Genomic DNA, 22,895 nt, shown 5'->3' on the forward strand with positions numbered 1-22,895 from the left:
ATCAAGTGATGAATCAAGATCTTGTTTTTTCTTTCTTTTTACTTTTCTTCTTAATAATTTTGTCTTTATCATCATTTTGACCATTAATGGAGTGAGTTGTATCCCAACCATGAGCATCAAGTGATGAATCAAGATCTTGTTTTTCTTTCTTTTTACTTTTCTTCTTAATAATTTTGTCTTTATCATCATTTTGACCATCAATGGAGTGAGTTGTATCCCAACCATGAGCATCAAGTGATGAATCAAGATCTTGTTTTACTTTCTTTTTACTTTTCTTCTTAATAATTTTGTCTTTATCATCATTTTGACCATCAATGGAGTGAGTTGTATCCCAACCATGAGCATCAAGTGATGAATCAAGATCTTGTTTTACTTTCTTTTTACTTTTCTTCTTTTTATTATTATTATTGATGGTGTTGTCATTGTCATCAAATTGAGACGTAAATATCAAGGTGTGTGTTGTGTCCTCAGCATCACGATCGTCACTTGCCTGTGCAGTATTTTTCTCTTCGGTACAAGATACCTCAAGAATGTTTTTGGATTTTTTGCATTTCTTGAAGCTGTGAGTTACATCGTGTTTCGTGGTATCAACGTCCATAGTAACATCAACATCTATACCAGCTTTGACATCCACATCAGATAAACTCCACGAACCTTTTGCTTTCTTATATTTTATTTTGTTTCCAAAGTCAGGATTGTCCAATTCATTCTCAAGTGACAAAGACGGCCCCAATTTTTGTTTCTTTGGCTTCATGTCATCGTCATGGCAACTGGCATCATGGCATACCTGACCACCAGTACCTGGAAAAATTGTCCTCTTGCGCTTCTTTGATTTATTTTTGCGAACGTGAACATCAAGGCTTTCCGTAAACTCCAACTCAAAGCTACCAGACTGCTCATTCTCAAGGTGAAACATACTACTATCATTATTTTCAATTCTTTCATTGTCAAATGAATTTATCTTACGTTTCTTCTTTTTCTTCTTTAGTGTGTTTTCTGCAAGTTCACTCATGGTGTTCAAAGCCTGTCCATTGTCTTGGTGTTCATTTAAAGTTCTTTTTGACTTCTTTTTATTTTTCTTCGTGTCTTTGGTAATAATTAAGTTATCATTATCAAACAACATTAAGGCAAGAATTTTACCATCTTTTTTATATACATTAATACCTGTATAATTTTTCCCTGTTATGTGAAAATAAATCAATTTATGTGTTCACTCTGTAATACACTTCTAAATGACACTCGATGAAATACAGTCTGACCGTTGATCGGTATTTTTTGTCGGGCTAATAGTTAGCTACCATTTGTTTACCTAGAAATTATATTTCCCATCTATTTTTTCTAAACCATTGCATCGTACATGAGACACACTCTAATTCCTGAAAATATTTTCACAAGTTAGGGTTATAAGTCACTCAACAACTCACTATGAAATACTCTCAATTATGAATATAACTTTCCATCATTCACATGAAAATATTTACAATTATACAACCAAATCTAACACATGTAGACAGATGGCAGAGATGCAGTCAGCGGAGTGTCGTCCATATATACACTGTAATGTACCATCAGGAGTATCTTCTTCAGGTACCTTCACACTTGAGGTACCGCCGAACCTACAAGACTTTTGATCATTTTTTTCAATCCATACCTAAAAGAGAGAAACAATAAATAAATATGCAAGTTTCTTTGGCAATTATTGACGACTGACCCGTGGCCGATTTTTCACGGAACACGATTATAAAAACGGCGCAACTTCACTGTGTTTTATAGTGGACATTGTCATGTGTTGAAAAAGTGGTTATTTCTAAATTAAACTTAACCTAACTTTAGTTGATATGAAAAACAAACAGCAGAAGCATTGTTAGAAAACCTCACCAACCTAACCTTACCTAACTTCCTATCCGGGGGATCCCCGGTATATTAAAAAGAAAGTAATTACTATGCTATGATGTAATTTTACGTTTTTTGTGGAAGTGAGAGCAGCTGTCTGTACCAAACGGTTCTTAAGCATACACTGAGCATCTGCGTTGTTCAAGCCCTGGCGGCAGAGTGCTTTGAAATACGTAAATATGATTTGCCGCTTACATCCTGGGATGAGACGTCACCGCCGCATTACCAACAAGACAACAAAGTAGCGAGTGCCTAGGCTCCTAAATATCTACCAAACGAAGCAATTGCAAAAGAAATGATTAACATATCAGAACTCTCTGTTGAAAATAAATATGGTAAGAAAATAAACAGTAAACCAAATAACTCGTCCACGGGTCAGTCATCAATATTAACCATTTCCTTTTAATATTACCAGATACAGTACAGTAGTTAAATATTTTACATTCACAAGGTAATTTCTAAAGTATTATCAAATTTGGATTATAGATGAGTGTGTGTTGCCTTTTTATAAATATATACAGTTCAGATTTGGTGAAGGAAAACTGTAAAATGATTGTAATACAGTACAGTATATTTATTTCAGTAAAAAGACCAGCCTGAACTGTTGTACTTCATTACCAGTCTGTTAACATGAGAAGACAGTCATACTTGAGGTATATTGCTGGTCTTGTTTTAATTATACACGCCAACAGTGTGTAACAGAGCCAGTATTTGACAACAGTAACGGAGCCCAGTACTTGCCAACAGTAAGAGCCCAGTACTTGCCAACAGTAACAGAGCCCAGTACTTGCCAACAGTAAGAGCCCAGTACTTGCCAACAGTAACAGAGCCCAGTACTTGCCAACAGTATGTAACAGAGAGCCAGTACTTACCAACAGTAAAACAGAGCCCAGTACTTGCCAACAGTATGTAACAGAGAGCCAGTACTTACCAACAGTAACAGAGCCCAAGCCATTAACAGTGATGAGTGACCAAGACAATCACTCCAACTACACGTGTTATGGTTTGTCTGGTGTCTCAGGATACCTCACTACTACACCTCTTTCTTACCTAATTAAAGTGAGAATAATTAACTTCTATAACACAAAATACCATAATTATTGAGGGTTATTTATATAATTTATAATATACTAATGATTAAATAATAGAAAATAAGACTAGTTGGAGTTTTTAGGATAATCGTTATACTATTTAATTCAATTTAAATTCACATCAATAATAAAAATAGAGTAATATAGTAAAATAATTGTCTATTTTTTTTTATTTACAAGTTACTAATGTTTAAGTAATAGGAAATAAATCTACATTTTTTTAGTTTACTTACGAATAATTTATACGGTATTATCTAGTTTATACTGATAATTAATGAAATAATATAATTTTCAGCCAAGTCTTGATCATAACTGTATTAGAGGTTAGTGATATATAATCTATCCATCATTGAGTGGTTAAGTCAGTGTGACGGGGATGGCGGGTCAGGAGGAAGGGATTATTGAAGAGATTCTTAACTCCAACAGTTCTGCTAATGAGGAAGAGATAGTCCACATAATACAAGATGAGGAAGAGGCTGTGGTGAGTGGCAGCGAGGAGCTCTACCATGAGAACAAAGGTGAGAGGAGAGTTTAATGTGAGTGATGTATGGCCATGTATGATATATTACTGATTTATTTAACGTTATGTATGTAGGAATAAATGTTTTAATCGGTCTTGTATCATGTATTAACTATGATTTATGACTGCCCATGTATTAGTGATGTATTAGTCTGGTCCGACTAATTACCCAAATGTAGCCACAATGGAGTCAAATAATGGTCCTACAAGAATAAATCAGACTGCCAATCACTTCTCGACTAGTATTTGGTGTCATAAAGTCACAAAAAATTGGTAAACTTAATTTAATCTGAGTTGTGTTAGGTTAGGTTAGGTTAGGTACATGCACTCGATCGATTAACTCAGATTAAATTAAGTTTACCAATTTTTTGTGACTTTATGACACCAAATACTAGTCGAGAAGTGATTGGCAGTCTGATTTATTCTTGTAGGACCATTATTTGACTCCATTGTGGCTACATTTGGGTAATTAGTTGGACCCGTATTACTCGGGTATGTATAAATGAAGGCTATTATAGTTTCAGTTATCCAGCAAATTTTAGGTTAGGTTACTTCCAAATAGGTCATTATCCCATACTAAACGGCTAATAATTGTATCAACCTTTACAGAGTTGGTGTTCTGGGTGCCGGCGCTTCTAATGGTTAGCAGAGAGCAGCAGAAAATCACAGTGACTCAAGATGAGCTGCGTCGACGAGTGGCACCTCCGGAATGCCTCAGGTCAATACAGAAGCCGCGGTTAAGGATGGGAGAGTGACTTGCCATTTTCCTGCTTTTAAATACTAAATCCCAAATTTTGATTAAGTGAAGATTATTGCCCCGGATTATTTCACCTAATGATTAATTACCCAACCAACCTAAAAAAAAATTTGAAGAGTTGTGAACTCTTGGAACAATCTACCAGAGTCTTGTGATGGCACCGAGTGTGAGCTCTTTCAAGACCAACTTGACCACCAACACTGGAGCAGGTTCAGATACATTCAGGAGTCTGTGCATGCCCAGTACTTGCTAACAGTGCGTAACAGAAATGTGACTGACCACCCAAGCGGCTAATGCGCCGATCAGTAGCGAAGAGGAAAAAATTAATGCTATATACTGTAGGGGGTATGAGGATAGGATAGGTTACAAAAGGTTGGTATAGGTTCGGTTAGTGTGGGCTATGATAGATTGTGATACGTAAGGTTAGTTTTGTATTGGTTAGGTTAGTATAGTTTTTTTTATAATTTTTGCCACTTGTCAACATTCAGGTGGTTGGTCTATCCAGTGTAAGTACGGGAGGGTCAACACTGGATTACACCCTTCTTAAGCATGTCCAGGCAGAGTCTCGAACCCTTAACATATTGGTGAGTTACGAAACTGTTAGAATAGGAGAGCAAATGATAGGTTAGGTTAGGTAAGGTAAATGAGATGATAAAAAGTAAAAAAAGAAATGACCATTGTTTTATGGGCAATGGTTCAGTATTGTATAGGTAAATTCTTTTATTTGAGAACCATAAATGATCACTATATTTTAGGAAGGCAAAAAACAGGAACCTGAAAATCAGTAGGAATAAAGTCTGATCATTGTAAAGAAGAACATTTATGTTAGCCAGCATGAAATGATCAGTTGTTATTCCTATTGATTCTTAGTTTCCTGTTTATTAAAGATGTACTGATGTATCAGTAACAGTGGTATCGGGCTATTTTTGAGGTATTGGTATCAGCCAATACATTTGTAATTTTATTTCTTTAATTTTTTGTGTGGCAGCCAAAATCATCCCTTTCCATTGTTACACTTATGGCAGATCTTACCATGAGTGAACTGCTCTGGAATGCAAACCTATTCAAGACGTTGCAGTAGAAAGAGACATTGTTGGGCTTGTCTTCAAGCTCCAGCTCTTCAGTTTATAAATATAAAGCTCAAACATTTTTCTTATTTACCGGTACCTTTTATATTAATTATGATGCAAAAAGGAGGTGAGCCAATATATTCAAGCAAGCCACGGTTTGGCTACCCGTGGTCTATAAGAAACAAAATAAATTCCAAAGAGTTTTTAAGAGTAATAAATATTGTGTAACAACTTCTGGCAGAGCTGAAATGGACAGATACCAGACATGACAGCTGCAAGCTCATGATGGAAATCCTTTAGATTGATGGAAAACCAATAAGAACATAGATACATTATTGTACTTCCAATATTAAGTCTCCTTGTAAACAAGTGAAAGATGATTCAGCATTGAAATCATCTTAATGCTGTCAATGGTAAAACACTCCTGTTTTGAAATAACAATGAAAGTTTTTAACTTTGATTAATAAATATGATTATGTAACTTGTTCTTGTAATTAGTTTTTTTTTAAAACATGCAATTTCAATCTAAGCTTTTGTGTTGAGTTGTGCTAGAAAATTTACCTGTGTATTTTATTATAAGCTTTTCTACTTCAAATACTGGTACAGTATAGTCTACTGCATCGCTTTCTTTAATAATTATCTAAAATGGAATATTTAGTTATAAGCTTTTCTAATTCAAATACTGTACTGCTAGTTAACTATATTGCTTTAAATAATTTGTACAATGCTTCCTTATGGTAAGTTAGTACCTGTAGTTAGGTCACTGCTGTCTTTGTTTCTTGGTTCTGTAAATGTGGTTTTATAAACTTACAACTGCTTACATCATTACATTTATATAAATCTTAAAGCTCACAGCTACAAATTTGTTTAACTTGGCTTTACCTACTTTTATTTTAAGTCACTGAAAAAATGAAATATTGATAGTAACATTTAGTTATATCAAAAGCAGAAATTCCTCCTTAATCATAGTTGTACTATAGACGTTTTGGAACTACGATGTGCCTGTAAATTTTAAATCACCTTTATATACATTTTCTTACAAATATAGACTACTGTATCTTTATAAACACTTTAGTTTTCACTTTAAAAAAAAATTGTCGTTTGACGAAAAAAAATTCGCCTGACCTAATACTGTACTGTACTTGCATTTTGACACTCGAGGTCATACCATGGGTCTTGTTTAAGTTTCATACAAAGGTATAGTTTGTTCATCAATAAATTGGGAAGAATTTTGCCATTTGTGCATTTTTAATACCTGTGTGGCATAGCACCATTTGTTTATTTTTTTTCAATTTCAAATTAAATTTGCTAGGAAATAAAATACTGTACAGTATGTTCATATGAGTTTCACTTTCAAATGATAGTTTCTGTTGAATCAGCTGATCTTATCTCATACATATAGTTTGCCATCATTAAGCTTGCTTATTATTTGTAAATCATTTTTACTTTTCTATTAGTATTGTTATCAGCAAAAATTTGGGTTTCTAAAAAAAATAATTGATCCTGTATTATGTTAGTAAAATGTGAATTGAATTTTTCTTTTATTAGTTCAGCTGTACAGAGGCAGGAATGGGATAATCAAAATTTCTAAATGGATAAACAGATTAACTCTGGATTGACATTATATGAACCCTATTCCAAAATGGTGTCACGACTGCAGGGAAGTCTCTCGGTAAAGTACTGTATTATGTATGCCGACAGGTAGAATAATAATATGCCTCAATCCTCCATTTTAATTGTGGTACTGTATATCCTTGCAGCCAGACCATGTTACTCTCTCTCCTGCGCCTGAGTAAAGAGAAAGGGAGGGAGTTGAAACAAACCCTCGCTAAGAACGGCATCAAGAAGTTAACTTCCAAGTCTGCCGTCATCTCCTGCTTCACAAAACTCACGGAAAGTAAGTTGGGTAACTCCACACTTAATGTGCTGTGGATGCCTATGCTCCCTCAGATCAGCTTCAATACACTGATCTCCCAGACTTTGTAGACACTAAATCCACTGTCCTAATTGGTGACCTGAATACTAGACAAGAAATTAGGTGACCCCACCACTAACACCAACGATAGAAGACTTATCTTGCTTCTCAGCGCATATGTCTGATCACAACTCAATCCAAGCTTGTGTTCTTCTGATGGCTGAGGTGATGAGTAATAACCCCTTGTGCACAGGGTCACCTCTCTGCTGAATAAAATCATTTGGCATTGGCCAAATAAAAAAGTGGCATCCAATAGTGAAGAAGTTAAGCCATCCTCACAGGATATGGAAACAATTACAGTACCTGTACTTTACTGTAGTCATGAGCTGATTTCTTGATTACACAATTTTCTTTTTTCCTATTTGATGTTTTTGTTTCTTTCAGCTGAAGCGTCTCAACTTGCCGAGGATTATTTCTATTTAGCATCAAGAAACCTTCGACTCAAAGAAATCAACCGAGAGATCATATCTTCACGTGGCGGCTGGGACCAGTTTGAGACTCAGGCTGATATGACCAAGTAAGACTACAGCATTGATTCTAATTCTGTAGTGGATGATTCTAAGGCAGTTCGTCACTGGTGCAGTTTAAAACTAACGTAACCTGATCTACCCTACCATAATCATGGCTTCAGCATCTCCAAAATAAAAACACTATTACTGCCCACTTTGGTAAATAAAGATATGTACAGTATACAAAATTATATTTTCCTTCTTTCATGATCTTTTTTATTGTGATTATCTTAAGGTGTTTGTTTAATACTATACCTTAATCATTCCAGGGACCTCTTACAAGACATCATGAAGGAAATCGAAGCTCGTGACACTAACCTGACCTTAATGACCCACGGCTTCTCTCCTCTCATCATACGCGCTGTTATTGACATAATCACTGAAATTATCAGCTTTAGAGAAACTTGATTTATTTACTATGAGAAAAATATTAATTCACATTCAACTATAAAAGAAAAATTATCAATTTAACCCAAGTTCAGTGGCAGTTCCAGGGGGAGAGGATGGGGTTTGGGGCTCAGCCGAACCTCTCTTTTCGCATAAGACTCTCCTGGCTAAATTTTTGTCTGCACATTAAAATCTGATCACCCCCCCACCATAAAATCTTGGATCCACCCCTAGAGCTGGTTGGCTCATAGTAGAGAATCACTGTACCTGTTGTACAGGTGAGTCGTAGTAAGTATGGTGCACTGAATATAGCGTGAATTTATAAAGTAGGAACATCAGTATAATGATCACACTTACAGTCACTCAAAAAGCTATCTATTTGGGAGTGATTGATAAGTTCAGAATGAACACCGAGACTCCTGTCGTCTTGGTTGTCTCGGTAGGGTTGTCAAAATCCTTCGGCCATTGTCATATTTTCTCAACAAAATTTTGTACAGATAAATTTTTCAGTGCCTGTACTATGGTAGACAAAAGTTCCTTCCCTCAGCCAGCCACAATATGACTGAATCACCTGAGGTTCGAATAACGAAGCAACCAATGGCACACTGTGTAGTGCATTTGACGGGGGATGGGGACCAGAGAGGGAGGGCTGAGGGTAGGGACTTTAGTCCAACATAGTACATCAGAGATACAACTGTATGTGAATCACTTGTGACTAGTGTGTGTGCAGGCCAGTATACTGTATGTAATAACTGAAATGTACTAATCTTTTTGTAACTTTTATATATAATTAGGCTGACAAATGTTACACTATTGTGTTTTTTCAGAACAAAAATAAATTAATATAATAATTTTACTTCAGGTGGACTGAATTAAACTTTTGAAATAATTGTATCTCAGGATTTTTAAGTTTTCTTTAAGGAAATAATTTGTACATTGCTGTTAAAAAAGACTTGAGCAAATGCTGTGTTTACTCCACCCCCCCCCCCCCAGGATGGTGAGATGATTAAGGATTCTATTTCTATAATTATTGTGCAAATATTATTAACCTTTAGTGACGAATAGTTAATTAAGTCATTAGCAGATCTAAATATACAGAATAATTATGTATTATATATATATATATATATATATATATATATATATATATATATATATATATATATATACACAGTCAACCCTCACTTTACGCGGTTAATATAACCCACAGGGTACCGCGGAAAGTGAACAACATAACATATGGGATTAATTGAAATAGAGACCGGGCTGACCCCCAAACTCCACTTTTTGACGACACACAACTATGTTGTAGTAAAAATTTTATCTTAACTTTATGATGGTATGCACAAACAATTAATATAGAAGAGGTTAGGTTAGGAAAACTAAAAGTTAGGTTGAACACTTACGTTAGTAGAAGAGATGGTTCGGCATACGGGGATGGAGGCTGGTTCTGAGGCAGAGGGCAGGCTACTGGCCCTCAGGTGAGTCACCATCACTGTCATCCACATTTGTCAGGGCCTCCCTGACAAATCCCTCAGTCATTTTCACTGTCTCTACCTCTTGTCACTATCACTGGCTTGGGCTGGCTGTGGTGGGTTGCAGGCGAAGAACTCTGTTATGCTTTGCTGACGACTGGTGTTTATGTTGTCGTGATAAACCTTGAAGTAGGGCTCCTTAGTCTGCAACAGCTGGGTAGTGAAGATTTCATACCTGTTTGCGTCAGGGTCGTCAGAAAGGAGGAGCTTGATTTTCTCAACACACTCGATGGCACCCCTAACATTACTATGGGATAAGCGGTGTTCTTCTTGGGATGACGCACCACCTGCCTCTTCACTGACGTCATCATCATCTACCATCTCGTCGGTAGTCACATCAGGATCCCATATCACCTCCAGGATGTCGTCGTTGGTGGTCTCGGAGAAGCCTGCAGCTGTAACACTCTGCGCAGCTTCTCTGGCAAGGTCCACTGCTACTGCAACAGTCTGAACCTCACCAGTCACAGATTGACTCTGCCTAACTGCCGGAATGCCTTGCAACACATGTCTCCATGCGTGACGAACAGTTGCTACAGACAGCTGATCCCATGCCTCCACCAAGAGGTCCACAGCTTTCTTGATGTTGAATATTCTCCAGAATTGTTTGAAAAGTATTTTTTGCTCTGCCAACTGTTGATCCTCATCTTCTTCGCTCTTGCTATCGGTGGTGGTGTCACTCAGGTTACGCAACTCTTCCCTGGTGTTGGTGTAGTCGTTCAGGAGCTGGAATTTTTTTTTTGAGAATGCAGCTTTTACATTACAGATTAACTCTTGGTCCAAGGGCTGTAATATAGACGTAGTGTTGGGAGGAAGGAAGACCACTTTTACGTTAGGGTGACGATCTAACAGTAGGGGCGAGTGTCCTGGTGCATTGTCCAGCAGCAACAAAATCTTGAATGGCACTTTCTGTTGCTCACAGAATTTCTTCACATCGGGAATGAAACAGTTATCAAACCAGGAGAGGGACAGTGTAGAGAACATCCACGCCTTACGTGCGGTCAGCCAGTGGATGTTTAGCTTGGTCATGTCCATGCTCTTGTAGGCGTGTGGCTTGCGGGCTGTGTGGATCACCGATAACTAGAGCTTACAGGTACCGGAGGCATTGGTGGTAAACAGGACGGTGATGCGCTCCTTCTGCAACTTCCGGGCCCGAATCTTGCTGGCATTCTTCACAACGAAGGTCTTGGAAGGTAGCTTTTTCAAAAAAATATCAGATTCGTCCATGTTAAACACCTGGTCGTCGGTGTACTGTCCTTCCTCCATAATCTCACGTAAAAACGGAGGAAATTCCCTAGCCGCAGCACGGTCAGCACGAGCTTCTTCACCACCAATGTTTATATTGGTGATCTTGTTCCGCATCTTAAACCTCTGTAACCACCCAGAGGAAGCATTAAAAGGTTTGGGCTCTGTAATTCCCATCTTTCGTGACACTGCAGCATACAGTTCACGTGCATACTCCTTAACAGAGCGAGTGTCGACCGCCATGTTCCGTCGCGCCTGACGCACCAAGTAGCTCACAAGTAATTTTTCCGTCTTGAGAAGCACCTGGTTGGGGAAATACTTGATCATAGAAGCACCTGTAGACTTTGTGATCTTCATGTGCTCCTTTATCTTGGCTGCATCCTTCTTTATCATCCGGATCGTAGATTCGTTCACACCATGCTGGCGCGCCAAATCAACCTGTCTTGTTCCTTTCTCTAACTCTCGGATGATCTTGTACTTCACCTCGTAGCTTAAGGAACGTCGTGTCTTCTTGGGCTTAGGGTGGCTGGGTCCAGGCAAAGAAAGGTTTCAACATGGGGGCGGTGGTCCGGCGGAAGCCATTTTACAGAACAATGGCTGCACGATTACACGGTGTGGCCTGGAGGGATGAAACTGCCGCGGCTAGGTCAAGCGTCGTCTTTCCTCCCTCCCTCCCCCGGGTGGACACGTCATATTGCTTTAAACCAATTACAGCTAGCAGCGGAGGGAGGTAGGGATGCATGGCCAATCACAGTCCGATACGTCATATGACGTCACTGATAACACAACAGAGACATGCAATGCACAACCTTACCTCGCGGCTTGCCCAGGCGGAGGAGGGAGGAGGCGGGTGGGGCGAATCTAAAAATAGCGTCGAGCCGGACACTCTCCGCGTAAAGGGGTACCCGCACCGCGAAATGTGAGCATCCTGGGTTTCGGCAGGGTACCGCGTAAACGTGGAATGTGGGACCGCGTAAAGTGAGGGTTGCCTATATATATATATATATATATATATATATATATATATATATATATATATATATATATATATATATATATATATATATATATATATATATGCTGATAACCACAAGGGAAAAGAAAACACGAAGTTCCCAAGCGCTTTCGTGTAATTCACATCTTCAGGGGTGAGTACAGACTAAGAAGAAGTAGAAAACAGGGTGTATATATATATACACAGAGAAGGGTGAGATCAAGTTCACAGTGGTCAGGTATAGGTAATGACCCTACTAATCTTCACAAAAGCACCGCAGCCGTAGGTAGTCAGGTCAGAGGGTAAGCTGACCCAACCTTCTCACCTGGTTACAAATCATCTTAATTACAAAATTATCCAATTTGTACATACCATTACTCAAATTCATGTTGACGGATTCGGTATGTTTAATGAGACTAGATTCTATAATGTTCCTACTGTCAATTGAATTACTGTATATACATTCTGAGTAGAAACAACACATTTTTCATGGATTTACAGAACCAAATGTGAGAGGTTGGAGGAACTGTCTCACTCTGCCTCCCAGGATAACAGTATCACACCATAAGAGACACAGGAGTATATCTCAAATTTTCTGTACAGTACAGTACTTTTGGGGTTCAAGTGATTTTTAAGGTAATATTTTTAAGACAAGTGAATCAAATGCCCAACTGATATAATGGTAATAATGTACAACCCATTCCAATTGTATGAACAAACATTGTCCTGGGAGCTGGGTTGGAATCATTGTAAAGCAATTATAATAAAGTGATGGGAGAGTGTGTGTGTGTTGGTCATGATGTTGGGCCGCTCACACCATAGGCTAATGGGGGAAGCTTGTAGGAGTGAAAGAGAAAATATCATATAAAACCTGTGATTCTGTACAACTCGGGATTTAATGAGGTACTGTACGCACTTTCACATAATAAAGTCAGGTTCTTCCTTGATCTTAATAGTTCTGCCACTTCTGCTGACCCTCATGGTCGGCAACACCGAGGACATTTGGTCTAAGCCATCATCGTCGTCTTCTGTAAAAACTCTCGGTCTTTTCACGGACTGAACAACGGCTCTTAATTTCTTGTTCCCTAAATCCTTAATTTTTTTGGTCTTTGGTTCAACTTCTTGTTTTAGAAGTGAAGAGTTTTGTTTTCCCCAAATAACATTATGAGTTTCTCTGAGCATGTCATTAAGCACTTTAGAATCTTTAAAGTCTTTTGATCTAGACCACTGATATAGTTTTTCAATAATTGCAAGTGAAGACAAATTTGTGTCAGTTGATATTTGGTCAATTTCCTTTTTAATAACTTTAACAGACTCTAAATTACTATCTGACATCTCTGAACCTCTGGCTGATACCATCTGAGACACACCAGATGGATCAGTCACCAACCCGGTGTGGACCTGAATGATCATTGGCTGCTCTTGAATTCCCTGAAAAGTTCCATCTTGTGCGCTGCTCTTTTCCACTTGCGACGTCATGGTGATGGTGAAGGCCGGCACCACCTCTGCTTTACACACTGTTATGTTACTATTATCCACATCTTTCACTAAATCACGAGGACTGTGTGATAACCCGGGTGATGGCGAGGTATTTGGAGCAGGGACAGTATAAGTCACGGCCTCTTCTCTTCCTTCAGCAATTTTTAGTAAGATCTTTCCAACACAGTCAATGTCAAAAGTGCTCGCTATACACGTACATTTCCAATTCTGTAGCTTCGTCACACATAAGACTCCACTGTGAAATGTAATACAGGAAATGTGATCCATGACATAATCCGAGTTTTCATAAGCCTCCGAAGCAAGTCTGTGACGCTCTTGTTCAGAAGTCGGTCCGTCTCGTAGCTGTGCCAGGGCCATGACCAAACACAGGTGTAAACAGGGTCCCACGTAGGTTACGATGGGACACTCGCACTCCATTGTGATCAGATTGACTCGATAAGTCATCTCCAACACATTGTGGCACGGGACATGAGCCACCCACTGCCCCTGCCATGTAATTAACTGTGACCAACCTTGGTTAAGTAGTAAACCAGCTTGCTCACTCGCTGTACCTTCCAGCAGTAGAGACATGTTCACCATCCCACCCACAAAACTGGAAAAATAACAAAATAAAAGATCTGATTTATATTGCCTTCCATTAACTTGGGATTTTATACTAAAGCACAATCCTTCATTTACCATCAATTCAAATTCTTACAACATACAATCAAGTAATGGACTCGTACTTCTTAAATGTATTAGTTTTGACTGTGTACCAATTTTATGCAAACATACTTCCTGTGTTCAACGACATTTTCTGTGATGAGTCTAAGCAGATCTTCTAAACACTTCCTTGTGTGTAAACCTTTCAGAAACTGATGCTGTATTCTTAAGAAAAACCTGCAAAAAGAAGAAATATGAAGTTTAATAAAGTAATGCAAGAATCTCTTACCAATATGTCAAGGGTTGGAGTCCTGGTTGGTCAGGATGCACGTGAGAAAGGTGTTATATCATATTTGTATCACTAATGTTACTTGTATATTATTTGTCAATCGTGACCCAATTATGTAACTACTGTATATTTACAGCCTTTTGGCTGCCATGTTCTTTCAATAAACCGTTAATTATTATTATCCAGCGTGACCCTCACTACCAAACATTACAGGTTTCTTCCTGTACCAAGACTGAATAGACCAACCTCCTGAACGACTAGTAAGCTGATAAGTTGTAAAATGAATAATAAAGTAATTAATTAAAGATGAAATGGGTCTCGTGTGTCTTTATTTTTTATTTTTAGTTTATTTTTATAATTTTTTTATAATTTCACCACTCATCAGCTTGTTTACTTCTGGCCCCGAGTGCTTTATATAGCCCTGGGTGGAATACCTATAAGACTGTAATCACACAACAAAAGACAAAGTAATCTGACAATAGTTATACTTTGTGTCCACCAATCTGACCCATTTTATAACTGTGCGTACAATAGTTTATGGACACCCTGTATATAAAAGTGGAACAAATAGTTTAAAATTTCCCCCCCAAAAGTTGAACGCTGATGCTCTTGGTATGAAGAGAAACCCTAAATGATTACTATAAAAAAGGACATGCAATATACAGGAACCTAAAAAGCAGTAGGATGAAAATCTGAGCATTGTGAAGAATACTGATGTTCTTCACAATGATATGATCACTTTATTGCACTTCCTAAAATATAGTAATCATTTAGGGTTCTCAAATAATAAATATGACCATGTACACTTGATCCAAAAGTATCTTTACGATTTAGTGTTAGACAATACGACACTACGGAGGAAGGATTCTGACAACCTTACCGAGACAACAGGAGTTGCGATGTTCATTTTGAAATTCATCAGACACCTCCGTAATGATATTATTTGACGCGAGTGTACAATAACTGTACTAACCTCTCTGTGACAGACATTGTATCACTGCTGCCATAAACAGAACTTCCACCAAAGTCGCTCCACTTGGCTGCACACGTCATCCACTCGGCTTGAAGCATCGCTGTAAATGTCTCAAAGTCTATTCTATGTTGCATCTCACTTGCTGCTAACATAAAATCTTCTTCCTGGAACAAAACACATTCTTATGTTTTGTTTTTAAGAGATTTTTTGCAGAATAAAACCCCACCAACACAGATTCTGATATGAGCCGACCTGTATATAAACTCTAACTTATTAAAACGGCATAATATAATGAACGAAAACTGAGAAAGGTTTAGCATACTGTAGAGGGCACTGCACTGTACCAACACCCACAACAGTGATCCCCGAACAACAGTTTACATACCCTATACAAAAGTTTACTCTGCAGAAGATATATAGTCATACATAATTCAATCGTTTACTGTACTACTAAACTACCACTCACTGACAGTTACCTAATCATAATATATTCCAGACAGAGTGACATTCTTTAAACACATGAGATTTTGTCACCTAATGGGTACCAAAGTCTGGTCTGGCTCCAGGACTGTATGCATGTATTAAAGTGAAGCAAGAAGATGGAAGGATGGGGTGAAGTATACTGGAAGTTGGGGAAAGATGTTTGTGAATGAGAGGAGAGCACAGCAACTACAGCTTCATGGGGTGCATAGATAGAGAGAGGGAGAGAAAGTAAGAAAGAGAAAAATCTTACCATATCATACCCCTTAAGCTCCAGGATGTAGTGCAGGAGAACTTTGCGTACATCAGCATGCTCCTTCCCAGACACTGCTGAACCCTGTAGCCACTTGTGAACTTCCTGGAATCATTTATAATAATGTGTAGCCGTTTGTTTAGGTTTGTGTACAGTATGGTAAAGTCGCGCTGAACAAATAACTTTTAAAATGAAAATTCTCCCAATTGAGCACTTTTTTCAAAAGTTTGTATCTCTTGTCCAGTGAGATATTTGTTGTATTTCATGAAAATACATAAAAATGTAACTGTAGTCAACAATACCGGTATATTCATAATAACGTCCCTATCTTTTCTTTCACTAAACACTAAAACCAGTGCCACATCACAACCAATGCCATACCTGAGCCACTTGGCACCAGGAAATGAAGAAATGACTCTCTGGGTAAATCGGTGCCATCATCTCCGAGAAGTTGTGTATCTCTCGGTCCAAGAAGAACGCCCTGAAACATTCTCAAATTAAAAACAACGACAGTGTACACACATGTACGTTTATGCTTCTTTCCACAACACACACAATTAGCTTTTTATGTGATAGTTTTCTTAGAAACAAGAGAATGAGCACTTCCTTACCTTACCTAAACACTCTCTTCTCACACTCAAGATGCCTGATAGTCAACCATAATAATCAGCAATTGATAGTCAACCACAATAGTCGGCCACGAGTCAACCATAAAAGATAAAACAGGAAGGTAGAGAAGAAGTACACACACACCTGGGGGTAATCTGACATCTGGAGGTGAGTTTCTGTAGTGCCTGGACAAAGGTCACACCATCATCATCACTAGTGATGATGTAGGCAATGGGGAAACCATTTCCATTATCGTCTCTCACGACTAAGACATATACAGCATTCCCATACTGCCTCAGACCTGAAAATGTCAACATTATAGAATGTCCCATAAGCCAGAGGTACTATCTCATTCACACACACACACACACTACTCCCTCTTGAGAGAATTATTGGCACTTCTACTTCAACTCCATTGACAATCTGCTCAACATTTATTTATGTGTATTGCATCACCTGAAAATTAGGCACTCCAGCTTATTTCAACTTGAGATTAAACACCCAGGTGCTAACCTAACCAAACCTAATACTCAGCTAACCCCTCAGGTAGCATTAGGGGGGTTAATTTCCAGGTAAAATAATGCAGTACAGTACACGGAGGGTAAACATTTCTGTAATGTATGGTCTCAATGATTCCTGTAACCGAACACCATTTTTTCATTACTGTATACATCAAATATTCATGTAACGTGTGATTTGGCCCTGACATGTATACTGATACAAGCTCACTAGTGAATGAGGAGCGTACTGTACACTTATACTTCATGGCCATACTTTACAGACCAATTCTCATAATGCTCTACAATAATTCATTATCTTCACTAACCTTCATAATTCTTCTCTATATGTACAAAGTGTTGGCCGTGGCGAATACACATCTCTCTCATATCACTATTTTGGAGAACAACGATCAGAGGCCGAGGGTTGGTCCCGGTGATGGTCTGAGACTGATAGTAAACACATGTCTCGCGTAGTTCAGTCCTCAACAGCCTCGTTATGTTGTCTTTATTCATCGTGTCATACTTCCTGGGTTTCTTGGATTCTACGATGCTGCTGTGTGGGATCTTTAAAGGTTTCTTGAGAGAGAGAGCCAGCTGTTGGATGTCCTGTCTCGTGGGGAAGTATCTCCGGTTTTTGTGATCTGTGTTCTTATTCATTTTGTTCCACTTGGCAATCTCGTTCATAATTTCACTAATCTTCATGCCGCTGTTTATCTGCATTTCGATCATAACTTTCAACGACATGTCAATCCTGCTGATCCTAGACTCCTCCCGATTGGTGGGGTCGTGGCCGTTGTGTAAGAGACGGAAACGGACGATGCAAGCCGTGATCGTTGCTCCTTCCTCAAACATGAACGACACATAGGCATTACATCCGTTGGCTCGAGTCTTTGTTGGATCACCAGAAGAACTACCTAAGAAAATGTAAAATAGTAATAATAATAATAATAATAATAATAAAACAATATCAAATCCTGTGGTTAGACAGGAGATATCTTTACAGGTTGCACGCTATAGCAGCACCCTAATTTACTTTACTTAACCTGATATACCGTACTAACTAAGTTAGGTAGTTAAGGTAGGCTCAATTTATCAATAAATCATATGCAAGGTAATGTAACAGAATTTACAAATTTTTTGGTGGCGATCCTGTGCTTGTCCCCGATTTAAACAATAAATACAGTATGGTTCGGGATGGAAAAAATTAAGGTAATTTATGAGAACACCGCTACCACCATACAGAATTGTTCAATTTTTTTATTTTTTTTTCGTAAATGTTCTTATCATTATAGTAAGTATTTTAAAAGAGGCAACAACTTTTTATTTTAATTATACAGTAAGTTTTTTCTCTATCAACAATCATAAATCACCTGTAGTGGGCAGGGCATGAAGGATGAGAGAAATTGCAGGATAAAACATAGTGAAAACTGATCATTTGACACTAAAATGATGTCTCTACATGATTTATACGTGAAGAAATTAATTATAAACGTTCTATAAATATCCCTCCAAACATTCTGCCAAGAAGTGCTGTATGTTTGTTTACGACCGACAGCTTGGTTCGAGCGTACTCTTATGTTCACAAAAAACATAAATTACACCATGAAGCTTCAATAAAGTTGCTTTCATTGGTACTAGATATCAAAATAAGTACTTTCTATTCAATATGGTAAGGGGTCCGGAGGGCTCGCCCCCCGATGAGGAAGTTAGGTAGGCTTGGTTAGGCTAGGTTCTATTAGAATCTAGCAAATGTCGCCTGTTTTGAAATACTTACTATAATGATAAGAACATCTGTGGAAAAAATAACAAAATCGAACAACTCCTTCTGGTGGTAGTGCTGTTCTCAGACATTTACGAAATTAATAGCCAAAAAATTTTTTTTTTCCTAAATCACCGTGAATAATCAGCACAGTGTACCTCATTCAAGACCAGACTTGACCAGCACTGGCACAGTAATATATACATCCTGGAACCACGACTTGCCAACAGAGACGTGACTGACCACCCAAGTGGTAAGTGGCGAAGAGGATCAAGTATAAGACACAACTATTTCTGTTATCAAATTCTCGCTATTGCATAAAAGGAATATTTACCTCTGACATTTTCAAAGTATATGAAACTGGAGTAGAAAAGATGGACATCAGGTTTAGACACAATTAGAATATAGCAGAAGACACGGTCCACATTAATACTCACCCTTACACACATTACTTCTCTCACATTCATAAATAGTTTGTTTGGCAAATATCTTGGGTTTACTGAAGGTGCCTTTCTTCTGGTCATAGAGTTTAGTTAAGTAGTCGTATATAAAATCTTGCCTATCCATGGTGACGGGGAGAACGTCTACCCCCACCCCCTTCAGGATCCTCCTCCTCGTCCTGGTCTCCGCTTCCTTCCTCAGTCGTGTCAGGAAGGCGTCAGCTAAACTCATGTAACAGATGGATTTTTTGTCTTCTCTTAGCTGCTCCATAGTGCGTGACGACCCTCCAGTAGTCGTGTTGTGTCAGGTCAGGTGGTAGACTCATGGTCCGGCGGTGTCTCCCTCCCTCGTCCTAATGTTTGTAAACAACTCGTGACGTCACCACCACCACTAGCCCCCAGCTCATTTTCTTTTATTTGCATTGTGAACTCTTGGAACAAACGTTGAGACGGCACCGAGTGTGAGCTCTTTCAAGACCAGACTTGACTAACACTGGAGCAGGTTCAGGTACATTCAGGAGCTGGTGCATGCCCAGTACTTGCCAACAGTGTGTGACAGAGACGTGACCGATCGCCCAAGCGGCTAACGAGCCGATCAGTGGTGAAGAGGATAAAAGAAAGAAAAAAGAAGAAGAAAAGGTTGAAGAAACCGCAAGCCCAGAAAACTGTAAGGGGTAACTTTTTCGGAGAGAGAATTGTGAACTCTTGCAACAATCTGCCAGAGAGTGTTGTGACGGCACCGAGTGTGAGCTTGTGGGGTACAGATATTTGGTTCACACTCAGGATGGGATGCAGAAAAGAAACTCACAATGTGCTCTCTGTATACATGTTATATTGGATGTACAATGCAGCTTGGTGGCTGGTGCTGGGAGGAAGCAGCGTGGTTACAAGCGTGAGTAGGGAGAGCTTGTTGGTGAGGGTGCTCAGAGGAGGTGTTGCTTGCTGCGGCTGTAGCTAGAAGAAGGGGCAGGTCACGGCCAGGTGTGGTCTTATATAGCGGGGGGAAAGGCATGGCTTGATGGTAGGCCCCCGCTTTGTTCGGCGTCGCTGGTTACCTGACCTTGACCACGAGGGATACATAAGAACATAAGAATGGAGGAAACTGCAGCGGGCCTATTGGCCCATACTGGGCAGTCCCGTTTACACCCAACCCCTATTGCTCATATGAGCATCCAACCTATGTTTGAAGCAATACGCTGGTAGATTCGCGGGGGGTCGGCCAGTCAGCGACACACGGCGTTTGTAGGGGAGGAATCCACTACAAGCTCTTTTAAGACCAGACTTGACAAACACCGTGACGAGAAAAACATTAAACTGTTAATGTATTTTAATCGATATATTGTACCTTAAGCAATAATCTAAATCAACATTCAGTAACTTGTAGAGTTTCACAGTATTCATCTAATTATGTTACTAACTTCAATACAGTTTAATGAGGACATGCTCTAAGAATTGAAAGAAAATGTGTTCACGACAATGAGAACCTTGGAGTGGCACACAATACGTTTTCTCTAATTTCATTGCACAAACAATTATTTTACAAAAGGCCCCAGAAAAAAATACTCAAATATCTGACAACACACACTCACCCAGGGCCAGACAGTACCCAACCACAGACACTCACCCTGGGCCAGACAGTACCCAACCACAGACACTCACCCAGGGCCAGACAGTACCCAACCACAGACACTCACCCAGGGGCAGACAGTACCCAACCACAGACACTCACCCAGGGGCAGACAGTACCCAACCACAGACACTCACCCAGGGGCAGACAGTACCCAACCACAGACACTCACCCAGGGCCAGACAGTACCCAACCACAGACACTCACCCAGGGGCAGACAGTACCCAACCACAGACACTCACCCAGGGGCAGACAGTACCCAACCACAGACACTCACCCAGGGCCAGACAGTACCCAACCACAGACACTCACCCAGGGCCAGACAGTACCCAACCACAGACACTCACCCAGGGCCAGACAGTACCCAACCACAGACACTCACCCAGGGGCAGACAGTACCCAACCACAGACACTCACCCAGGGGCAGACAGTACCCGACAACACTCATTCATCCAGGATCTGACAGTACCCGACACTTCTTAGTTGTGTATGTAGAGACACGACCACCTGCCTCATTCCAGGTACAGCCGAGGTGGTAAATACAGCACCTGAGTTACACAGACTGGAGTGATTACCTGTATCCTCATTTATTAGTATTACAGGGAAGAGAATTAAATAGTTTTTAAAGGTTCAATGTTATGTGTGTGTGAAGGTGTCCTACTGAAGATGTCCTACTGAAGGCGTCCTACAGAGGGTGTCTTATGAAGGCGTCCTACAGAAGGTGTCCTACTGAAGGTGTCGTACTGACGATGTCCTACAGGTGTCCTACAGAAGGTGTACTGAATATGTCCTACGGAAGGTGTCTTATGAAGGCGTAGTACAGAAGGTTTCCTAATAACGTAACATAACATAACATAACATAACATGGTATAACATAACCGTTCGGATGTTTAATCACCAGGTGAAATAAAGCTGTGATGTCTAATATTCACATGAGCGATCCGCAGTGGCAGCGTGGGAGACAGTGGGCGAGTCTCTATGTGAAGGGGTCCGGCGCAACATAGTGATAAAGAACTTGATCCTCGTGTGAGCATAGGACACACTACACCTCCTCTACACCACCACACCATATACAAGACATTACTTCACCGTACTGTATATGCAAAGAAAGATTTTCAAAGGTTCCTTCATTAAAGTTCTTCTCATACTGATGATATAATAACAAGATTTATTAATGTTAAAACGAAATGATCGATTATTAAAGTGAGTAACTGTGGAATACAATGGAGATACAGAATGAGTCAAAGCGATTTAACCCCTTGAGTACGATATCTTGACCCCTTGAGTACGGGGTGAGGAATGTTAGCTGTGAGGTCCCCCACACATACAAGGCTCTACAAACATCACAGTGACAACAGCGACACGAGGGCGAGAGTGGGGGCGTGAACGAGGGTGAGGACGGCTTCTATATCCTCATCGAATACTTTTTTCTTTTTTTTTAGCGAGGTGACCAATAGTGCACTCACACGCAACAGACACCCCGAGGACGAGTACACTCCAGCAGATAACACCACCCTACCAGTCAACCTCACTACCACAATCGACGTCTCTCATCCAACCGTGAGCCTTTCGACATAAACACAGCTTATTTCACCTGCAGATTAGCCTCCACAGCTTATTTCACCTGAAGATAAGCCTCCACAGTTTATTTCACCTGAAGATTAACCAACCTTACCTAATATAATTTAACCTAACCCCTGTATTAACGTTGTAAGCAAAATGTTTTCTTTCATTCTAATTCAAGTCTTATAAGAGAGTTTATTTGTGTTTAATATGTGCATTACGTACATATATTCATAATTTCACGTGCGACTTATTTCAAACACTCAACCAATCGGCCAAACTTTGCC

The 22,895-nt window shown here is 39.4% G+C and overlaps 3 protein-coding genes across 3 annotated transcripts; 1 reads left to right on the top strand and 2 right to left on the bottom strand.

Moving 5' to 3' along the window:
- Positions 1–13: 13 nt before the first annotated feature.
- LOC121865088 (MATH and LRR domain-containing protein PFE0570w-like) lies at positions 14–2,946 on the bottom strand. The gene is made up of 2 exons (XM_042364420.1): positions 2,825–2,946; positions 14–1,651 (listed from the first exon to the last, which is right to left on the bottom strand). The coding sequence occupies exon 2, from the start codon at positions 1,121–1,123 to the stop codon at positions 14–16; it is 1,110 nt and encodes a 369-aa protein (XP_042220354.1). The 5' UTR covers positions 1,124–1,651; positions 2,825–2,946.
- A 355-nt stretch (positions 2,947–3,301) lies between these two features.
- LOC121864933 (transcription factor AP-2-epsilon-like) lies at positions 3,302–9,164 on the top strand. The gene is made up of 5 exons (XM_042364143.1): positions 3,302–3,502; positions 4,114–4,222; positions 7,092–7,228; positions 7,691–7,823; positions 8,085–9,164. Exons 1-5 carry the CDS (start codon positions 3,361–3,363, stop codon positions 8,221–8,223), a joined length of 660 nt encoding a protein of 219 aa, XP_042220077.1. The 5' UTR covers positions 3,302–3,360; the 3' UTR covers positions 8,224–9,164.
- A 3,161-nt stretch (positions 9,165–12,325) lies between these two features.
- On the bottom strand, positions 12,326–19,842 carry LOC121864934. The gene is made up of 8 exons (XM_042364144.1): positions 19,416–19,842; positions 17,546–18,133; positions 16,864–17,020; positions 16,492–16,591; positions 16,111–16,215; positions 15,378–15,541; positions 14,248–14,352; positions 12,326–14,065 (listed from the first exon to the last, which is right to left on the bottom strand). Exons 1-8 carry the CDS (start codon positions 19,687–19,689, stop codon positions 12,892–12,894), a joined length of 2,667 nt encoding a protein of 888 aa, XP_042220078.1. The 5' UTR covers positions 19,690–19,842; the 3' UTR covers positions 12,326–12,891.
- Between the last annotated feature and the right edge of the window lie 3,053 nt (positions 19,843–22,895).

The sequence above is a fragment of the Homarus americanus genome, unplaced genomic scaffold, assembly GCF_018991925.1.
Source record: "Homarus americanus isolate GMGI-L3 unplaced genomic scaffold, GMGI_Hamer_2.0 scaffold2539, whole genome shotgun sequence".
Taxonomy (NCBI): domain Eukaryota; kingdom Metazoa; phylum Arthropoda; class Malacostraca; order Decapoda; family Nephropidae; genus Homarus; species Homarus americanus.